The following is a 20594-nucleotide window of genomic DNA, read 5'->3' as shown; positions in this document are numbered from 1 at the left end:
AAGAACATAGGGGAGAAAAACGAAGAAAGTATTTCGAACCTGTATAAAACTAGAGGTTTCAGAAAATGGAACGAATAAAGGAGTTTTTGTCCAAATAAACAAGTCTGGTTTGAATAAAATTTTCATTCATACTCGAATCAAGTCGTGGACTGTTTACCCTCTAGGAGTATTACATAAGAATCGCGCGGAAAGGAGCAGTCGTAAATCTGGTGTCGGGCGTCGGTTAGGAGTGGCGGGGTGTGCGACACGGGCCGAGTGTCCTTTATAGCATTGTTAACAACTAATGTATGCGGCCGGGGCCCTCGAAACCCTCGCGCGTTTAACATTCTTTAACATTATTATACACATGGCGCCCGTCTGAGCACTCTCCGCACGTTGGCCGAAGCGCCCCCGCGTCTTCGGACCAGAAACGACCCTTCGCGCCCTCCGGGGAAGATTTTTGTCGGTTTTATTTAACTGCAACCTCGGAACCCTTTCCCGTCCTCCCTCGACCATCCGGCGGACGGGATTTTTTCGTCGTCTCTCCGCTCTGGGGATCTGCTTCAGCCTCTCCGGCTCTTTCTCTCTCTCCCACCATCGCGAATCCAGTCACGTTTTAAGACTTACGATCCAGGCCGTAATTTCGACGAACAAGTGGCGCTTACTACCTTCTGATACGACTTAAGAGACGATGCTCCTGAGGGAACGACGCGTTCTCTGCGAGAAACGATACTCACCGCGTTTACGCGTTTGCGAGGACGCTCGATCGAGGAGGCACTCGAAATTAAGAAGGTTGCGACACTGACTGAAGGACTAGTTACTTTAATTTTACGTAAATTTACTCAGTCATAGAAAATTTACACAGCAGATTTGGAGGTATATGTTTCAGGGGCCAGTGCCACTGTATCACAGTTACCACTGGAAGGGATTCTTATTCTAACGAACCAAGAAAGAGAATGGAAAGATAAACCTCCTCCATTTTTACATTTCATCGAGGGAAGTACTTAGAGTACTCGTTAAACTTTAGTCTCGAGCAATTGTAACGAGTTTTGGTTTCGGGTCCTTTATTACTGGTGAAGTCTGCACACAACAACACCCGGAAACGGATCCCAAATTTAAACAGCAAATACGATACCGATAGTACTAATAAGTTTGGAATTCTGAAAGAGCGACGAAAAAAAAAATACGAGCGTAAGAGTCGCGCAGCTCGCGCCCTCAAAAGCGAGCATGGAACGCGATGAATAGAGTTTGGACGGGCTCCAAAAAATACAGGGAGCCGAGAACGAAGCGATAGAGAGAGGATCGCCCGCGGGACCAGGGAAACGAGACAGCCACGAACGCTCGAACGGGCAAAACGAGCCGCGAGGAGAAAATCTGGAGGAGCGAGAGTGCGATAGCGAGCAAATAATAGGGAAATGATTTGCTCCTTGTTAGATAAAGGACACTGCGAGGGGACTCGCGAAAAGAAATATTGCTCCGAATGAAAGGAAGTGGGCGAACGGGGGTTGGATCGAGAGCTGCGGTGCTGGCCCAGGGTGGGGAGAAGAGGAACCGAATCCCTTTTGCTTGTAACTGCTCCTTCGGTTAGGTCGTGCTAGGTCATCCGTACGCGTATTCTGTTCGATTACGAGTTAAATACCGCTCTGTTCCTCCAGTGTTCGATTCTGCACTTCCGATCCACTTTCTTTCGCGTTACGGTTCGCGATGTCGCTCCTCTCGAATCCTTTTCAGCTGACTGATGGTGGAAAAATTTCCAGGTCGAACACGACTTGCGAGGTAAACCCATCCACTATTCTCAGCTCGTCCAACTTATCAGAAACGGCTGTGCTTTTTAAATAACCGAGAACAATCATCTAAAAATTTTAATTAGGAACTACGAAGGGTGCACGGATAGAAAGTGGGAAACGTTACGCCCTGCTTTTCACGCAGGGGTGCCAAAAACACGATGAAAGTTCAATTTTCCGTCCAGTCACGTTTCATCACTTTCGTGCTCTGGTCCGTCTTCTGCTGCTTATTCCAATTCATTATTTCAACATCGATCCCGATGATATCACGGCATTCCCACCGATGATCGATAGCGGACTGTTTCGTTGGGCATCCCACGAGGAATCATAGCGCGTTTTTCAAACTGTTGGATATTTATAATAGCGCATCTGACTGTGCGGTTTTGTCCACAGAAAATCTTTTCTAGATTTTAGCTAAAATCCAATACAAACATACTCGAATGCGCAACCTATGGACGACTCGGATAATAATTATTCAATAATTAACATAATGAAAGGTCTTCACGGACTGATGAAACAGGGCTGATACAGCGGTCAATTTTTGGACAGAAAATTATTCTTAAAAACCAGCAATTTCCAACAGCCCCGAATCGTTTCTCGGTAAGCCTTGATAGCGACAGGTGCTCCCAGACCGCGACTCGGTTCTCAGAAATCGGCGTCGATTACAGACACGTGATCGCGCATTTAGCGAGCGGCTACAGGAGAAACGAGCCCTGAACTGTGCAAAGAGATCGGGGTGGAGGCGCGATTCCGGGAACGAACCGAACAGCCTTTCTCCGCTCGCTCGAGCGAAGGGTTGCCGGTCGACTCGTGGAATGGAGGACGTAGGTGGAGGTCGAGGATAGGGTATGCATGGCGGCAGAGAGTCCAGTAGCGATCATCAATCAGAAAGGCAGTCAGCCGTCCGTCGGTTGGCCGGCTGGTCAGCCACATCCAACGCGTACGGAGTTTCGCGCTCGGAAGGCATCTACCTACGAATCCACGAGTCATGCTTCGACTACCGGAGCCTGACAATCGATCCGGCCTGACTGCCAACCAGCACTTCTCGAATTGTTTTTTTTTCCAGCACAGGACGAAAGGAAACAGTCGACGTCCCGAGTCCGACGCAACGCTAATTCAAGTGTTGGCCGTTTCTGTCTCCGACGTGCACCCTTTCTAGATACTTTCTTCGATGCAGAATCTAAGTTTCTACATTTATCACAATCACTGTTTTGTTCTCTAGCCGTCTTCGACTCAGTGTCAGCAACCGTACCGTTCCAACGATCCCGATTCTTGTGAATATCAGGAGGTCGTAAATCTTGTCACGTACAGCTACGACGATAAACGCAATCCGTTGTCTGATGTCAAATTAATGACGTTAGACTAGTTCCATGGTTGAATGAATTACGTAGTTAACGTGTCACTATATATGATATGGGATTCGCGTGTGTTTGCTCAAGCAGTGTATAGGTAACGGTTGAAGATGGGTTGAAATCTGTTCCACGTTTCAATCTCTTTTCTCTTCTTAGCGGAATCTGGTCTTCTCGAGTGAAGTCGTTATTGACTGATCTCAGGAGTCAGTCGTGGTTATGTAACAGAGTTGGCCTCGTGTTATTCTACGATACTCTTCCTCGCAGACTCGAGGACGCTTATCAAAGTCCAGGTCTTCGCCGAAGCCTCTTCGGCCAAGCAACTTCGATCGTTCTTTGGGAACGACGGACGGGCGTGAAGCATGTGTCCTTCGGGAAGAGAGTGACCTTTCTTGGGAGCGTCGTGGAAGGTCGAGGGCCTCCTTATCCGAACTTCGCCAGACCCTCTAAGAATTCGACGCGAGCAGCGTTACGCTGGGGGTAATTGCACGGGCTAATAATGAAATTACAAAACTTTCTCTTTCCCTTTTTATCCCGTCACTCCGACGGATGCTTGATGTTGCATGACTTTTTATTGGCGGGCTGACATTTTCTAAACAGAATGGCTCGCCTCTGGATTTGCCTGTCGCGACAGACTGAGCTGGGGAGTTGGAAATCTTTCAACGCGCCGCCGCCGCGACCGGCGGCTAATTACCCCAGACAGTCTCCCAACCCCTCTCTTCGTCCATCTCGTCACCTTCCCCTTCGACTCTCTCGTGCTTCCTCGACCGAACCACCAGCTTCCAGCGTAGCGCGGTTTCCGTGAAAGAAAAGACGCGTAAGAAGGCACTCCGGTCGTAGCTCGCGCGGCTAATGTCCCTTAAAAGTAAAGCGTTTGCTTCTCGGCGGCGCTTGTAAGCTCTCTACCGATTGTTGCTAAGTTGATTTTAAAGCCAGGAATTCCTGGACACGGTCGATTGTGGAAGCGCACCAAGAATCCGCTCGTACGCGCGATTGCACTCTTCGTATTCGTTCTCTGCTTGGGAAAGTCGCGAGTTCAACCGCGAGCATCCATGTTTTTTCATCGCCCGTCGTTAAAAAAGGACCGCGAGCGTTTTCGCGGGGTAACTTTAACCCCTTAACCTATGATTTAAATCGCGCTACTCCAGAGGCCATAGTTGATCGCGTTGGTCTTTTTGGAATAGGGCAACCATTTTGAACTAAACGAGGTTGAACTAAACTAGTATTAGTCCAAACGCATCCGCCCAAGTCGCACAATAATGAGGAGGTTTTTTGCTGCGGCATCAGAGAGAACGTAGAAGACACCCATGATAGAGGAAGTATCCCGGACCGACCAAATTAGGGAGACCAACATTATGACTCCAAAATATATATCTCCAGATTATGTCACCTTAGATTCCGGACTTGTGCCCTTGGTTTTCTTTTCTTTCTTTATCGAAACGGAAAGAAACACGTCCATTTAGTGTTCCAGTGAAATAAATAGATATGGAAGAAAGGTGGAACATCGTATCTTTGTCTATTCTAGAGTTTGAGTATGCTAAGCCGCGACTCTTTAGTCCCATCTTTTTGCAAGAAGGTTAGATAGTATCGTTTGTAACCATATCGCGATAGCGTTGTAAGTCGTCGTAATCTTTGCGAAGCGCTCGAATGCACGCCTGTTCATCCGATTCTGAAAGTCGTTTCTGTCTGCAAAACAGCAACCACGGTGTCGTTTAGAATTCCAGTTGCGCAAGAAGGGTCGTCCCATGCAGAATCGTGCAGAGGTTTCCGGGCCACCCTGCGCATCCCTTTATCTCCGCTCAGGGCGAACAAAAGGATCCTATCGGCCGTGGACCTGTCGCCTCACGTGTTTGCCTGTGTCAACGTCCTGCCCCCGCCACCGGTGGCGAATCAAAGAGTCATCAGAATGGTCCTTTGAAAGCGTGCCTCCCGAGCGGCAGCGACCAGAGGGGGGCTTAGCGCTATGATCGCCGAATGACTGGCGACTTTGCATTATGAAGCTAAACCGTTGACGGTGAAGAAACGCTGCTGCTCCCGTGGAGTCGGAAATTTTTTATCGCGCTGTGAGGCCCGTCACGGGCAACAGGTTTTGGCTGATCCCCGCGAGCCAGATCCTCGGGACGCGACGGTTTCTCAATTACTCGGCTCGTACCCCTTAAACGAAGGTATTATGCCCGCTCTCTGTACCGATTACCCGATTTGGTTCAAGTCCAACGAGAGTTTAGTCTCTCGAAACAATCGTCCCAGAATTACGTAAAGGGTGTATAGTAATTAAGCAAGGTGCGGATACCGAAATCACTCGAGGGATAGCGGTGTAATACGCGGGCGGTTATAGGACATCGCGGGGGTAGTTTGGCCTCGCGGTGAATCCGCATACCTCGTCCCTTCAGCCGTCCTGGATCTCCCCGTCTGTCGTTGGCTGGCTCACCCTCGGCAATTCGACGTAGTCGGTGCCGAGGAAAATAATGCATTAGAAATTCAGATGACCGAAAGAGAAGGTCGTCCTGCGATTTATCAAATAAAAGCGGTAGTACAGTCAAATACCCGTCCGTGTCGTCAGTGGAAGCGACAGTTCATTTTTAATATAAAACGAGAGTCGCAGGACGACGTTCGAGAAGGAACAGGGGGTTGGACGGGGGACGGGGGTTGAACGAAGGAGGCGGAAGAAAGAAGAGTCTCGGGCGTAACGACAAAAAGAACGGAGCTGATATCGCCGCTGATGTTTGCGACGATGCTCCGTCTCCGGAGCCACGGAAACGCGCGGTGAAAAAAGCTCGATTCTCGACAGAGATTGCGATCCAGCGCGGTTCCTCGGCTTGCGAGGCCATTTGCGCGATACCGGCTCGCTGCTCGACGCACAGAATTGTTTTTCCTCGCCCCGAGACCGTGCATTCTTGCGTTTCGTGTTTGTCGATTTTCGATGGAAAAAGATCCGACGCGTTTCAGCTGTTTGTCACTTTGACTCCTCCAGTACGTCGCGTTGAGGGCACCTTTGTCTACCAAATACCTAAAATACAGGGACGAGGAACGATGCGGACCTTTGCCCTCGCTAAATTATCATTTTTTAATGCATGCGTTTTCCCGCGCGTAGAACCGGAAAGAGTAGATGCTTTATTAAAATTCTTCGAGATACGACGGTAATAATGATCTCAAGCTGCCTGACAGGTTAACGGTGCTTTGAGTTATGTACGCTGCTGTTCAAAAGTTTGGTGCAATTAACATGGCAATTAACATTCGCAGACTTATAGCGTTTCTAAGTAGACAATTAATAATTTGTTCCTATTGTCGCGTGGACGCGAGTTCCGTGAGACGCCCATGTTCATCCATCATAGTTCTCGTTCCCTTTGCTTTTCCCGCCACGCGGCCCGCCGTTTCTCCTGTTTTTTCGCTCACATTTTCTGTACTACTTTGCGAAACCTGCCAACGGTTAAACGGTTTATAAACAGTCCCAGTCCGGCAATTTATTAGTCGACGCTCGAAGGGTTGCACGAATCAGCCCCCAAAACTCCGTTCACTCTTCCCTTCACGCTTTCTCCAGATTCTTCGAGCTTTCTCTTTCTATTTTATTTCAACGTGCACGACATAATTCTAACTCATCCTCCCGATGCCGCGATAAAAGTATGCGTCAGTGTTAATATAAACTATGAATTCTTGTACGAGGATGATAGTGCAGAACGGTGGTTGATCGAAAAGCCATAAACAGATTCACGATTTCGCTAGTAAAGATGATCGGGTTTCAAGAAGATAGATATTATGTACGATACGGTATGAAATTATGATTCACCGTGGATTCTAGAAATCAGGGGAACCGGTGAAATTTAGAGAAAGTACGATCGCGCAGATTAACGCAGTAATAACAATAAAATGAAAGTATCCGTAGAGTAGAAATTAAAATGAAGTATCGTTTAATCTGCAGTTAAATCTGGTCTCACAAAGTAACTTCAATGCTGTGCACCGTACAGTTTCCTTCTATCAGTGAAAATAGCGTTCTAAGAGCAAAGTACAGTTAAAGGCAAGACGTTTTCTTTGGTTTGAAAAGGAAACGAGTTACGCCATTATTTTCACGCACAATCTACGTTCTCCCCGAGGAATCTGTAGAGCCATTTTCGTTTTACGAGTGACTAGAGTAACCGATGCAAAAACCCTCCAAGTTATTCACCGTCGTCGACTTCTACGAGTGAAAATATGGCCGCGCGCCGTTCTTAGCGACGATACGGACGATGTCGTCGTTTCGCGGCGTTGCCTTGGAACATTTCCATGAAATTATTATTAAAGCTGGCAGTCGTGGTATGTCTCACTTTGCTGCCGATTTGCATACGTTCCGAGAAACAAGTCTGCGAGGGGAGACAATAATAACAGTGTCCTATACGAAACGTCGATCGCGATAAATTCTTTTATGTATCATTTTCTTTCTTAATTAAATTATTCCAAACATCGTGACGGGTTCCACTAAAATTTTAAATTGGAATTTCTTATTAAACCTTTCAAGGATGCATTGCTCGGCAAGATCGATACTCCAATGACACGGAATTATTAGGTTGCCCGAAAAGTTTCGTTCATTGCGTAGTAAATAGTACATACACAATATTTTATGTTTCGTGTTATCTTTAAGAGATAAGGTTATCTATTTATGTAAACACTGCCACACAAGACATCTGAGTGCAAGTCGCGAAAGAAACTTTTGGGACAGCCTAATACATGTGTATCCAAACTCGCAGGCAACATGCGTACGCGAAGAAAGGTGCGCTGTTTCTCGATTCACCTTTTTTCTCAGCCCGTTGGCAAGCATCTGGAGGAATGAAATCGGCATTACGCATTCCGTGTTATCGTCCCGAAACGCGGAAGGAGCACGCGGTTTACAGCTGCGCGAGTTTCCTCGTGGCGGAATAGAGCGTGCGGCGCGTTCAAATAATAAACACGGGTATAACAAATTGATAATCCGGAACCCCATAATCGTACGCATATTTCGGCCCCGGAATCTGTGGCCCGACACTAAAAGAAGTTTCCACGCTCGTTGTTGCGCCAAATGGGCCGCTATAAAAGCGTGGGGTTCCTGCCACCCCTCTTCCTTTCTGATTCCGTTCACCCTCTCCTCTTCTCTTCGATGCTATATCCGTCGAACCGCAGCTTTCAAGGTTGTCGCACGGGTAAAAGTGTCTAGGAAATAAGTTCGTATTTTTCCCATTGTCCTGACTTTACTTCAGTGGCTGAAGTTACGCGCGCGTTCGATCAGGGATGATGAAGATGTTTGTCTCGCAGGTTCGATGAATCCGAGGGTGTTCACACGCGATTCGAGTCGTTTGTAGAAGTCTGCACGAAGAACATGGTGTTTTGTAAGATTTGAATAATAATTTTAGCATCTTTATCTAAGGGTTGATATCTTTTTAATAATATCAGTGTTTCGTCGCCTAAAGAAAAATCTAAATCATGCGACAAACCGGCTATCTAACTATAATTTGGACTATATATTAATACGTTGAATTTCACACATGACGTTAGTGAAACGCAAGCATATTTTCCGGCCTCGTAGTGCAGTGAAGCAATTGGTATTCTCGTATAACTCGACGTCGAGTTTCTAAACTTTTACCGAGACGTGCTAATTTCGCACAGGTCTGAACAAAAATTTCGAATCCCTTTATCAACAAATGAGATCAGCTGAAAGACAGTTGCGATTGCGATATCGCGTTCTTTCTCCCCTCAAAGAAATTTCTCGATTCGTACAGCATTACACAAGAACCGATAAGGGGGGGCTCACAAGGATTTACGTCGGAGAATTGAACTATCCTTCGATTTTATGACCGAACCAGTTCCCTTGCTTTGGTTTTCGGCAACTCAGCCACCCACGATGCCTCGAATTTTAGAAAAAAAGTTCCAACGACAAAGACGCGAATCTCTGCCTCAACGTGGCAGCGTCAGACAGCGATACTCTACGAAACCAATTAATGAAATTCAGCCAGATTGGATGTAGTCTCGTTTCTCCTAACATCTTGGAATAAACTGGGGCGCACCTTTCATCGCGAACGTTCAGAAATTCGAACATCTCTTTCTTCGAGCGTGTACTTTACTCTCCGTTAAATACGTTCCCGGTGATATCATAGACTTAAGAACCACCCCCTGCTCTTCGTCCTTTCTTTCTTTTCGTCCCTTCGACGAGCAAATGCCGGCGGCTTCTGAGGACCTCGCCGGCTGGGATTTCCTAGGAGAGTTATCTCTAATTCGCCGCGGATTTACTTGCCAATGAATCTTTAAATTAGATGCTCCTTTCTCCGGGACCGAGCTCTCTTTCCCTAGGGTAGAGTCCTAATCGTTCAATCACCTTTATCAAGAGATCGACGGCAGTCTGGCCTTTTTCTCGTCAGGCTGCTTCGACGTCGTACAGTTCCAGTGAGTTTGCTCTATATACAGTGAGGAGTGAAACTGAACCAATCACAGTAGGTTTTACGAGAAATATATATTACTGAAATAATTCTCAAATGTTATAAAATAGTGTAAATTTCCTGAGACTGTAAGAAAATCATGAACAACGCTATTTTATTTTTGTTATGATTTATTTCAATAAGAATAAATATATGTCGTAAAAAATGTTGTGATTGGTTCGATTTTGACTTGTTCACCCGTACGACTATAATAACGTTACCTATTCACATTTTACTAAATTCCAAGTTCACTCGAGGAGCACCGTTCCTAACGAGAGTCCCCCTTTAAGATTCATCCGAGAATTTCAATTAGCAGAGTTTCAACCAGGCCCTTGACGAATCCTTCGAAGACGCGGCACGTCATCTTCGGGCGGATTTGCAAGACGACCCTCGGCATCCCCGTAATCGTAACGTGCGATCGTGCGTCACCGTGCTCGCATTAAATTCCAATCTGTAACGTCAACGTGTCCTCGCCGCGGTGTGTTCCAGCGTCCCGGCCCTCGAGAAAGGGGAACGACGTCTGATTAGTTCGATTTGGGAAGGACGGGGGAGCGTCGGTTTGCTTGGTAATTCTTGCTGGATAGCGCAAAAAAAGCCGACGAATCCATGAGTGTTTTTCGCGACGGGTTGTTCGAGGCGTCTCATCAGTCACGTCGCCAGCTAGCTAACCGGAGGCGCCAGCTCAGAAGACTCCTCCAAAACGCCGATGTGTCAATTAATCCCTGCATCCCTTGGGATAGGACTAGGCAAGAGGCTGGATTATCATCGTCCTCCTTGCTATCTCCTTCCTCGGGCTTTCACCCTCCTTGGGTGGAACCACAGGAGGACGTAATCTTCCTCCTGACGACGGAGACTCTTTACAGGGTCTTCGCGTGGCTCGTCCCTCTACCAATTAACATCGCGTCCATACCGCGGACGCTTGTGCAATTATGCGTCGTTGTAGAGCAGGGATATACAAGCTTTAAAAAATGTGGGAAATCGTATTATCGCGAGCAACCTTCCCCCCTCATCTTTTTCAGCCTAACCCTCTCGAGCTTCCGAATCAGAAAACTTTCCGTTTCAGACGGAGTCCACGGGTCATCTATGCGGGGATGAACGGTGGCACGATAAGGGACACCGCGTCGGGGTTAAAGGCAAAACGCGGACAGAGAGAGGGCCGAGAGGACTCTGGAGCATCGGTGCCAGCAGGCCGTGTGAGTTATGGGCGTCCCGACGCTCTCTCCCATTGGCCGTGGGCTCAATTTACAGATGATTCCGCGTGTTACCGCCTGGCCAACGGCTGGTTAACCTTCCTGCCAAACACTTAATCTTCCGACGTGTCCCGCGACCGGCCCGCCGCGACTTTCCAGATAACAGGTCGGTGGCTCCGAACCACGGATAAATGGAAAGAGGCGCGTTGGCTACCGTTGTAGGACGCTGGCGGCCCTAGTGGCCCATAAACTTGCCCACCCTTCCGATCGTATTGCCACCCACGAGCAGCGTACATGCGACCTTCTGTCGCTGGAGCGTGCCATGGACCTCTCGGCCAGATTTATTGGTCCTCGATGGGCCGACAATAGCCAACAAGTTGCTGGAAAACGATCGACGTTCTACTCCGCCTCCTACGTACCCATCGTTTCCGCGATTTCCTGAATGACTGGAATCTTCACGGTCGAACATGCGAGTCAGGGTCAGATTTTACGAGCAAAATGTCTTCTCACATCTTACTTTCTTATACAAATGCACTTTTCCGCTTTTTTTAAGGTGTAGACTATTTACATATTCTTTTCCCGTGTAACACAAGCTCATATTTGTTATATATGTATAGATCTTAATACATGTACCATATTTTGATTCGATTTTTTGTGAAACCTTGAAGGAATCACATACTTTTACAAATTTTACGTTTCTATAAGTTTATCCCGAGCAGTCACTAATAAAGTTTACCTGGTCTTACGATGTCTCCTCAGAAGAGACATCTGAGCGCAAACGGTTAAATGTGAGTACTGCGAGTGGGTCGCGAACTCGAATTTTTTTTCTAAAATTTCTTGCGTATTATGTATTATGCGTTACTTTAAAAGTTACGAAAAATACGGTGGTTGTCTCACGCGGAGCTACTCGAAGTTTAATTAACTTCGAGAAGACTTATCTTTGCCTTGAATTGCAGAAGTGACGTGAATGCATTGTACTTCGCGTATCTAGACGATCTTTTAGCTGCCTTGGAAGTATATTAAACAGAATAGCAGGAAGAATGTTGCAATGTTCCCGACGAAAAAAGACGATAAGTGATTCTACACTGCTGCGATGAGTTTTTGAGATCTACGCTGGGTCATACAACACATCAGTCTAATAAACTGAAAATCAGAATGGTCGATTAATTATTCTCCGTATGTTCACTCTATTCATATCATGTTTCCATGATTCGAATGACACGGCGTTGGATGTATCAATATTCTCTTTTTAATATTCGAATAATTATTAGTAATCGTTCGCAGAGGTGATCCACCGTTTCTTCTCAGTAATAAGTCATCGTATGATCGTTGATGATTCGTGATTATCGCTTCTCGCAGCGAATTTGCTGAACGAGTTGGGCCCCTCGAGCAAATAAATCAAAATGAACTGTACGTCACGTATTAAGTCATTAATGTAATTCGATTAGCCTCTGATGCCATGGTCGGTTTCGATATACAATTTGGTATTCCAGTAAAGATGTTGGAATTAATGAAGTGCCACGTATTAATGCACAGATCGTTGTTTGATCAGCACTCCGCTTTATTATTTCCGATGTAGATCCTGATACTTTGCTCTGCGCATTAGGGTTAGCTGGTTATATCAAATTACTTCGGTCATTTAATTAGCGGTCAACGTTGCGTTCGTTTCACGGTGCAAGATACTAAAGGACGATTGCCTTGTACAACACTTTTGACTAGAGCATCGCGCAATTTGATTAATTACCAGAGCCATATAATGACATCGAGTCAATGATTATAGCTTGTACTATCAATGCTCAGACGTAACGCGATACTAGCGTTGCTAGCTGTATTTCCGGTTATGTAATGTCTTCACAGGAAATTGCACTGGTCACCAAAAGAAACGGAAATATTCCTCACGCTTGCTTACTTTCCACGCTATTTTTCTTCTTTAAAATTCGATAATTTTATAATTCGCTGATAATAAATAGGAATCCTTTCGCATTTTGTTTCAGATCTGCTAATAACCCTCTGAGGCTATAGCACGCGAATATGCAGCTACAGTACGGAGTTTGCGATCCCGAGGTACCCGAGCCGTAAGGGGGCTAGCAGGTCCCCACAGATATGAGAGTTAGAAGATACTGCAAACAGTATTAAAACAATGTAAGAGTCATGTCAGACAAAATTATGATAAGAAGAATGAAACTATGCCTGTATAGTTAATTACTTGAAATAAATACAAGACGCGAGATCTGCTAATAGACTCATCGATAAAACCTCGCAGATCATTTCCAATGAAACGATCAATCTCAATAAAAAACCGATCAGCCGAGGACGAAGAAATTCGCATTGTCCCGAATACTCCCGAGAAAGGAGTCATTAAACGAAACAGCTACCGCAAACGACGCCGTGTCCTAATGACCAAAATCAAACACGACACCCACAGACGTTTCCAGAAGCCTAATCGAAACCTCGAACCAGAACGAATCGCCCGATGGTTTCCTGGCCACGACGAAGACACCGGGTAGCTGGATTGCCCGTGGTCGAGAAAGGGAAACGCGAGGCACAGCGATTCATCCCCTGGAAGACAATAATTCATCCTCATTGAAAGGGTTTCAGAGGGCCCGCATGTGTTGGCCATCGGTCTATCGATTGTCCAAGCTTCACGGCGGTCCAAGTGCGCCCGTTCGACGAAGGACGATACATCATAATTTGCTGGCGAAATGTTTACGAATGCTGGGGAAACGCGTGGTTTTCGCACGTGACGAACTCCAGATGCTCACGGTCCCTGGCTCCCAAAGGAAAAGGAGTGGCTGCGTACTGTCATTAGCCGACGGACATTGGCCACCCCGTGGCGAGCCACAATGTGTCGCTGAACAGCCGATACGTGTCTAGCCACTGGCTTAACTAATGCTTATAAACGGACGCGTCGAGTCAGTCCTGAGAGCTAGCGTTAATTGACGCGGTGCGTTTCTCGTCTCCACCCCCGCGGTGAGGTCGTTTGGACCGAAGGAGTTTTTGGTTTGTGCTGAAGTCTATATTCATTCATGACGAGAATAGGTAAAGACAAATTTTTCTTAATTAGGACCCTCTCTTAAGGGTTCTAAAGTGTACTCATTATCAGGGAAGATGAGTTCGAGAAATAGCTTTGACAATCTGACGCAGAAGACTAACTAGCAATGATATTGGTTTAAATTTAATTTCTTCCGAATTCGAAGTGCCAATCAAATAATTGTCGAGCTCTCAAATTAAAGATCTCGCCTTCGAAGTTTAAGCTCAGCATTCGTGGCAGTAGAATGCTAAGAAAGCATTTCGAGTTATTGGTAGATACCAGTATCCAGTGTCCAGCGATAGAGTACCAATCGCACACCAAAGATAGGTCTCGCTAAATTTTCAAATCCCCCTCATCTACGTTTTCCTCGTCCCTAATCGATGAATCGAAGTACTCCAAAGCTGTCTTACCTTGTTGGTTGCTCTTCCTTGTGGTCTTCTTTTCCTTCATCCAGGGATACTCGGGCACGTTGACGGACGGATCGGCGACACCGTGAGGGTCCATCATCGGATGGTAACCAGGGTGATGGGAGCCCGGGCTGATGGAACCCCCGGTTCCCGGCGAATGCTGAAGGCTACCGTCGCCAGCCAGCTGTGGCAACGCGGTCATAAATTCCGCCATGGACGGTTGGCTGTTGATGAAGCCGGTTTCCGCGGTCCCGCATGTCGGATCCATGGCTGGATGATGGGTCCCGTGCGGGGGCAGCCCGGCTGGGGCACCTGCCCCCGCGGCCACCGTGGCCAGCCAGAAGCCACCCCCTCCGTCGTTCGCCAGGACGGGTGTCGTCGGCCTCGTCTTCAGGCTCTCGAGCTCCTTGTCTACGTGGACCAACGCCTCCAGGTGTCCTCCGGGTTGCTGCACGTTGCCCGAACTCCCTAGCTGCGCCGATTCCTCCGGATCCTCTTGCTGGTGCTCCAGGGGTTGTTGCTTGTCGCGCATGGAACGAGGTGGCCGCTCGTTCTCGTTTAATTCCACTCGGTGGTAGCTGGACTCGAAGAGTGTAACCATAGAATGGAGGTCGTTCCTCTTTCACCTGGGGCGTACAGTTTGCACATCGATTCCAGTTGCTCGTGCTCGCGTATCGGTCGTTGAACTCATATATTCGACTTTGGATTCGGAACTACTTTATTCGGTACAGTCTTCGAGTACTTCCGATGCAAGGAAGGTTTCGACGCAGCTCAAACGAGGTTCGATCGTGGGAAACACGCGAACACGGTTACACCTTTATCCGACATTACGCATCACCCCCCTTCCCTTCACTCTAGTTTGCATCTACACCGCGATTCGTACACCGCTGGACACTTTTCATGATCCTCAGGTTCTCAGGTTCTTAGACGGAACCCGATTCACCACATTCACCGCGTCATCTCTCCCCTAGTGTTCACTGCAGCGAAGCACGGGTCACGGGAATCTACGTGCACAGAACACACTCGTAGCCCCCGGGGAACGCACCCCGAGGTGACTGTCGCGATCGAGCACAACGCGGAAGCACTGTCACACGATCCGCGGATCGATGAAACGCGCGATGATCGGTGTACCGAGTGGTAGACCGCGGCTACCAGGAGCGTTCCGATCGGCCGGAACCCAGGCTGGCGAGGCAGGCTGGCGAGCCAGCGATCGCGATGTACGCTTGCCGAGTGATGCGGAGGAGGAGGAGGAGGTGGAGGAGGAGGCGGAGGCGAAGGTGGTGGTGGCTCGAGAAGGGCAACGGAGGAGAAAGATAGGCGTGAGAGCGGGAACAGAGGAGGGGGCGGAGGCGAAGATCGCGGCTGGTGGTGGCGGAACCGGTGAACAGGGTTGCACCAGGGACGAAGAGGAAGAGAAGGAAGAGGCGGTAGGACTCGTACCTTGGAAGGAGAAGGAGACGAGGACGGAGATGCACTCGGTGACTTCCACACGGCGGCACCCTGACGAGTTCCACCGCGGCGCTCTTTTTCGCGTCTCCAGTGTTCTCCGTGGCGTGTCTCTGTTGTTACTGCTGTCTCTCTTCCTGGTTAGGTAGGGGAGCCCCGCTCATGGTCCCGGTCGAACGGAGTAGCGATGTTGCGTTGTGGAACGGGGTGCGGGAGAGTCACGTGAGCTCCTCTAGCGGAACGCGTCGACCAATGGGGCCACGGTATCGCGGCGGCGGAGGCACAACCCTCCGGCGTCGTAGGCGGGCTGGGCTGCCGCTCCTCGGAGGGCTCGAAGGGCACACGGAACCAGCAGGGTACACCGACGGAGCCGTTGCTCGCCGCGGCAGTGCAGCCAGCCGACTCTCCTCTTCCCTGGCAGAACACGAGGCCGACTTGGGCGGTCATGGATTCCGGCGCAACTGTGGGCGGGACGCGCGAGCGCGTCGCTCTCCTGGCTTAGCCACGTGGAGGGGAATTTCTCACGTGCTCGGCCACGCGGTCCCATACACTTCCTCCGGGGGGAACGGACGGGTAAGAGGTAAAAATCTATCTCTCGATCTTCCATCGGAATCGACCCTCTCGCGGAACATATTTATGGCCCCGGCGATCGACAGATCGCGGATCTGCTGCGAGACCCGCGGCGATCGACGAGAACCAACAGTTTTATAAGGAAATATTATACAGACGGAGATTAGATTGTACCTGGATTATCCGGCAACCTGATTCCGATCGACAGTCGATCGACAGTCGCGCAGTTGGCGCACCTTTTCCTATTCCCGTCTCGCAAGGTAAACATAAAATTGAAAATAGTGACGATCAGTTTGTGCTGATGTGTGACGATAGTTATCTATACCACTTACATACACAACTTACAAAATTCACTTCCAATTGGTAATCACTAGTCGGGGTAGTAATATGTATGTGGAATATTTTGTATTATACTATATTTTGCTGTATGTTACTGTGTTACGATATGTAGAATTACATTGTATCTTGCTGCATTATGCAATTAAACTACGTATAATGCTGTATGATGCTAGAACATTCTGTATTTTGCGATAGTATACTATGATACTGGAATATTCTGTATTTTGCTGTTTTACGCCCTATAATGGTAAACTATATTGCATTTTTCAGTATTATGCATTATTTTGCTGAAGTATTTTGTAATATACTGTATACGTTGTAAACGCAATAGTTCACCCCTTAACTATGGAACCTTTATCGTAAGATTAATATTTTTATCGCGAGTATTCACCATGTTCTTTACAGTTTTGGTTGTAAAATCGGTGGTAAATGTCTCTCGAGTTAAAAGACGAAGAAAGTAACACCTTTCGCGCGGTTCAAATATTCCCTCGAACGATAACAGTTGTGGAAATCGTTTGGAATTTTACGAGAGTGACGGAACGATGCAGTAAGTTCGATAGCAGTTTACTGCGGTGGGATGTGCATCGAATGCACCGATGTGACGTCGTCGCAACGGTTTTGGGCGCTGGGGGCGCCGGCTGGTGTTACGACGACTTGCCATGGGGCAGTTTTGATGACAGATTACCCTGATCCGCTTTGTGGAGGAGCTCTCATTTAGACAGCCCGTTTGATTGAAAAGTTCGTCGACTGTTTTGCGAAACAAAAAATTCGTGCCACTACCCTCGTTGCGCGATGCACCCTAAAATGGAAGTAGACGAATTGTTTTCCCTTCTTCTCGCTCCTCGATTTCGACACACCGAAATTCCACGAATTGTCTCCCCAAAAAATTAGCTACTATCTAATAACAAACCATTGCATAGTCTATCTTTTGCTACTTCGTATCTGTTAACGAGTAGCTCTAAATAAATAAATTCTTCGATTCAGTAGATCCGCGATCACGATCCAGATCGAGAATTGGTTTGGTCGTGTTCGATCGCTGCACGGGGTTGGAGCGAAAATTTTCGGTGGAGGCTGGAAGGGCGGCGACCGACTCGCGTTGCGAACGAGGGCGCGGATGGCTCGAAGCGGAGAGCAGAGCCAAGCGAGCGAGAGATCGGGAGAGGGAGGAGAGCAGCCGCCACATCTGCCGCCAGATTTAACTATACATTACAGACACACGATATGTCAAAGTCCTATACTTCATATCGACTCCGCCATTTATTAAAAGTTTCATCGCGCGCGCACACCGTTCTGCTCCGCTCCGACCCCTTCTTTCTGGCGCGCCGTGGAAGGATATAGGAAGGATGCTCGAAATATACGAACGAAAAGTTCCAAGGAAGAATATATCGGGTGCGCGAGGGGTGTCGCGTTCGGATCGACGAGTTTCCTGCGCCTCCAGGGACATCGGGTCTCTCGAGGCTGATTTTGTCATGTCGTGAAATTTCGATCGAAAAACCTCCATTAAAATCGACCAAATCCCCCTGTAAGGATTTCTCTACAATTTTGCAGATTCGTATTACACAGATTACATCCGATTCCGATGTATAAGGAGTAGTACACGACTACAGCGTGTAACTAGTCACTTTTGAATAAGGTTTTCTTCGTGGGTCCAAAAACTTGGGACTAACAACTCGACAGCTACTGTCCTTTCCCCCAAAGGTCTGCTTTCAATGAAAAAAGATTTGACGATTTCGGAGATCCGCGTGCTCGAACTAGAGAGTCTTCGCACCTCTTATCTTATCTCGGTTAAGCTTAATACTAGAAAAATGGGATTCCTCCGAGGTCTCTTTTTCCCGCGACGATACTGGAATTTCTGTCTGTCAGTTCTCTCCTTTTCCACTCTGGCTGCCACCGATTGCGAAATGAAGTTTTATATTAAGCTTCGAGTTTCCTCTCTCCTATTCCGCGACGGTTCGTCCCTCCATCTCCCTTTCTCAGCCGCCTCTCCAACCCTCGTTTTTTGTCGACGCCTTCCTCCCACGATCCGTTCGCCCGCCCACCCTCTCGCACCCCCTTCTATATTTACGTACCGATAGATCGTTATGTCGGCGTTTGCATATATATTGACATCGCCACCCCTCCCGCGAAGATGCCTAATATATAGGCTATCGAGTGGCATAAAGAGGCTCGTGTACTCCCGCGAACCGCTCGTTCTCCATACGAGGCCCGATTCTTAAACATACGTCTTAAAGACGCAATATAAATAATATTTTCAGAATACCTTTGTTGAATATTCGACGTAACGATACTTTCACTACGTTTCTAATACGAGCCGTTCATTGCACGAATCGATTAACTCCACTTTCTGAAAAATCTTAAATTTTAGTGTCAAAGCACTTGGTGTAGTCATAACTGTTTATATTTGTAATAACTTTCCTGAATAATAAAAATTAACACCGTTAAACAACAAAATTCGTTTGGCCATTGAATAATAAATAATTTATTTCGTTTATTAATTTTATTTCACGGAGTTTATCGATTTGTGCAATGAATGGCTGATATAATAAACTACTTACCTCTCGTTGCGATCGACCAACGAAGCAGGAAACGGTGAGCAACTTACGACTTGACCAGCCAGTAAAAAAAGTACGCTGCACTAAGTCTGCGGCTGCATCCGCCATCAGAAATAAACCATCCTTCGTCGCCATTTTAGCATGGCATGGTCTCGACGAGCAGAGCTCGATCTGTCAATCACCGGATCACCGAAACGAGTCTCCGCAAGGGCGGCACTCGCCCTTCGTTCTTCCGAAACACGACGCCCCGCCGACCCTTCTCCGAACTTTTTCCTCTTCGACGTCTGAGGTAAAAGCGAACTTGTTAAAGACTCCAAATAAAATCGTCCCCCTTCCCTTCCGTGGCCACGGTAAGCGTTCGAATCGCCCTCTTCGTCCAAACTCCCAGGGATTGCCCTCTTTGTTGAGACGAACCGATATCGGCGCGTTTTAATTGCTTCTGAAAAGGGTCCCTCGCGTTTGTCGAGATTTCGACATTATGGGGGCGACCGTGTCTCAGATTTCTTTCGAGATCGAAACGCGAACGAAAATTCTTTTCGTCGTGGAATGTACCAGAACGATGAGAGCGCTTTGCGATGGCAATTTTTTCACATGTGCCAAGTCAACGATGAACAATTTTGGAAGACAGGGAATATCGTCTGACGGAAGGACGAAGACGAAGACACGGACGCAGACAGAAAGACGGAGAAGGGCCCCGTTGGAACGGGGGTGGCAGTTCTTGCGATTAGCGAGCGACTAGGGGAAGCTCGCTGCCGGAGTCTGAGGTTTTAATTAAGCATTCACTGCGGATGATATCGCATGCCTCTTTATACTTCATAGCAGCCAGATGTTGCTACGAGGACCTTCCTCGCCTTAGGTCCTCCGTACCGCGCCAGCGCGACGGAAGGAACGTCGGTATTTCGTTTTAATTATGCATGTTTAATTTGCTTATATCCTGCCCTGCGCTGTCATGCGCTGCAACTAGACGCCTCTGTTCTGGTCGTCCTTTATTTGCGACACTAGACTTCGTTCTTTCAAAGTATCTCCCTTTAGAGCAACCAATTGTTCTTGACGATATTCCTTTAACCCTTTGCAATTCAAGTAATTTGGGTATATGTATTCAAATAGTCAACACATATTGTCCTTCATTTGATTGTTTATATGAAGTTGTTTGAAAAAAATAATGGAAAACTAACGTATTTTTTAACGCTATTGCTTAAGAATATCGATCTTATAACTAATCGAATTCGGACACTCATCGTTTATTAAAACTTAATGATAAATCGTGGGCAATGACACTGGTCGTAGGAGTAGAACGCCTTCAAGTGCCCGGACAGTGCAGGTAACCATAGGACTGCAAAGGGTTAAAAGTTGTTTGTAGAATGCTTTCTTCCAAACACTTCCATGGCAACTTCAGTTTTAAGATTCCCAAAAGGCGTACGCTTATCAAATTTGAACAACACACCAAATGACCGACTAATCGAACAGGCTGTTTTTTTTCCAGCTTTTGTCTTATCGTTCCTAGTTTCGTAGCCTCGGGTCACACTCCTCC

General features: G+C 47.5%; 2 protein-coding genes and 1 long non-coding RNA gene across 3 annotated transcripts in view; 1 reads left to right on the top strand and 2 right to left on the bottom strand.

Annotated features, from left to right (window-relative positions):
- LOC128888949 (uncharacterized) overlaps positions 1 to 13793 on the top strand; it is a 69608-nt gene extending 55815 nt beyond the window's left edge. Inside the window, exon 4 of the long non-coding RNA XR_008460348.1 lies at positions 12713 to 13793. This is a non-coding gene — a long non-coding RNA (uncharacterized LOC128888949). The remainder of the gene's footprint in view (positions 1 to 12712) is intronic.
- LOC128888920 (homeotic protein proboscipedia) overlaps positions 1 to 15371 on the bottom strand; it is a 34326-nt gene extending 18955 nt beyond the window's left edge. Inside the window, exon 1 of the mRNA XM_054146141.1 lies at positions 14160 to 15371. Coding sequence (XP_054002116.1) covers positions 14160 to 14757 — 598 coding nt within the window. The 5' untranslated portion in view covers positions 14758 to 15371. The remainder of the gene's footprint in view (positions 1 to 14159) is intronic.
- The window catches only part of LOC128888929 (homeotic protein Sex combs reduced), a 252696-nt gene that overhangs the window by 62959 nt on the left and 169143 nt on the right, over positions 1 to 20594 (bottom strand). The window lies entirely within an intron of this gene.

This window comes from Hylaeus anthracinus, unplaced genomic scaffold (genome assembly GCF_026225885.1).
Source record: "Hylaeus anthracinus isolate JK02 unplaced genomic scaffold, UHH_iyHylAnth1.0_haploid 11994, whole genome shotgun sequence".
NCBI classification, from domain to species: Eukaryota; Metazoa; Arthropoda; class Insecta; order Hymenoptera; family Colletidae; genus Hylaeus; species Hylaeus anthracinus.
This window is presented reverse-complemented; position numbering and strand designations above follow the sequence as displayed.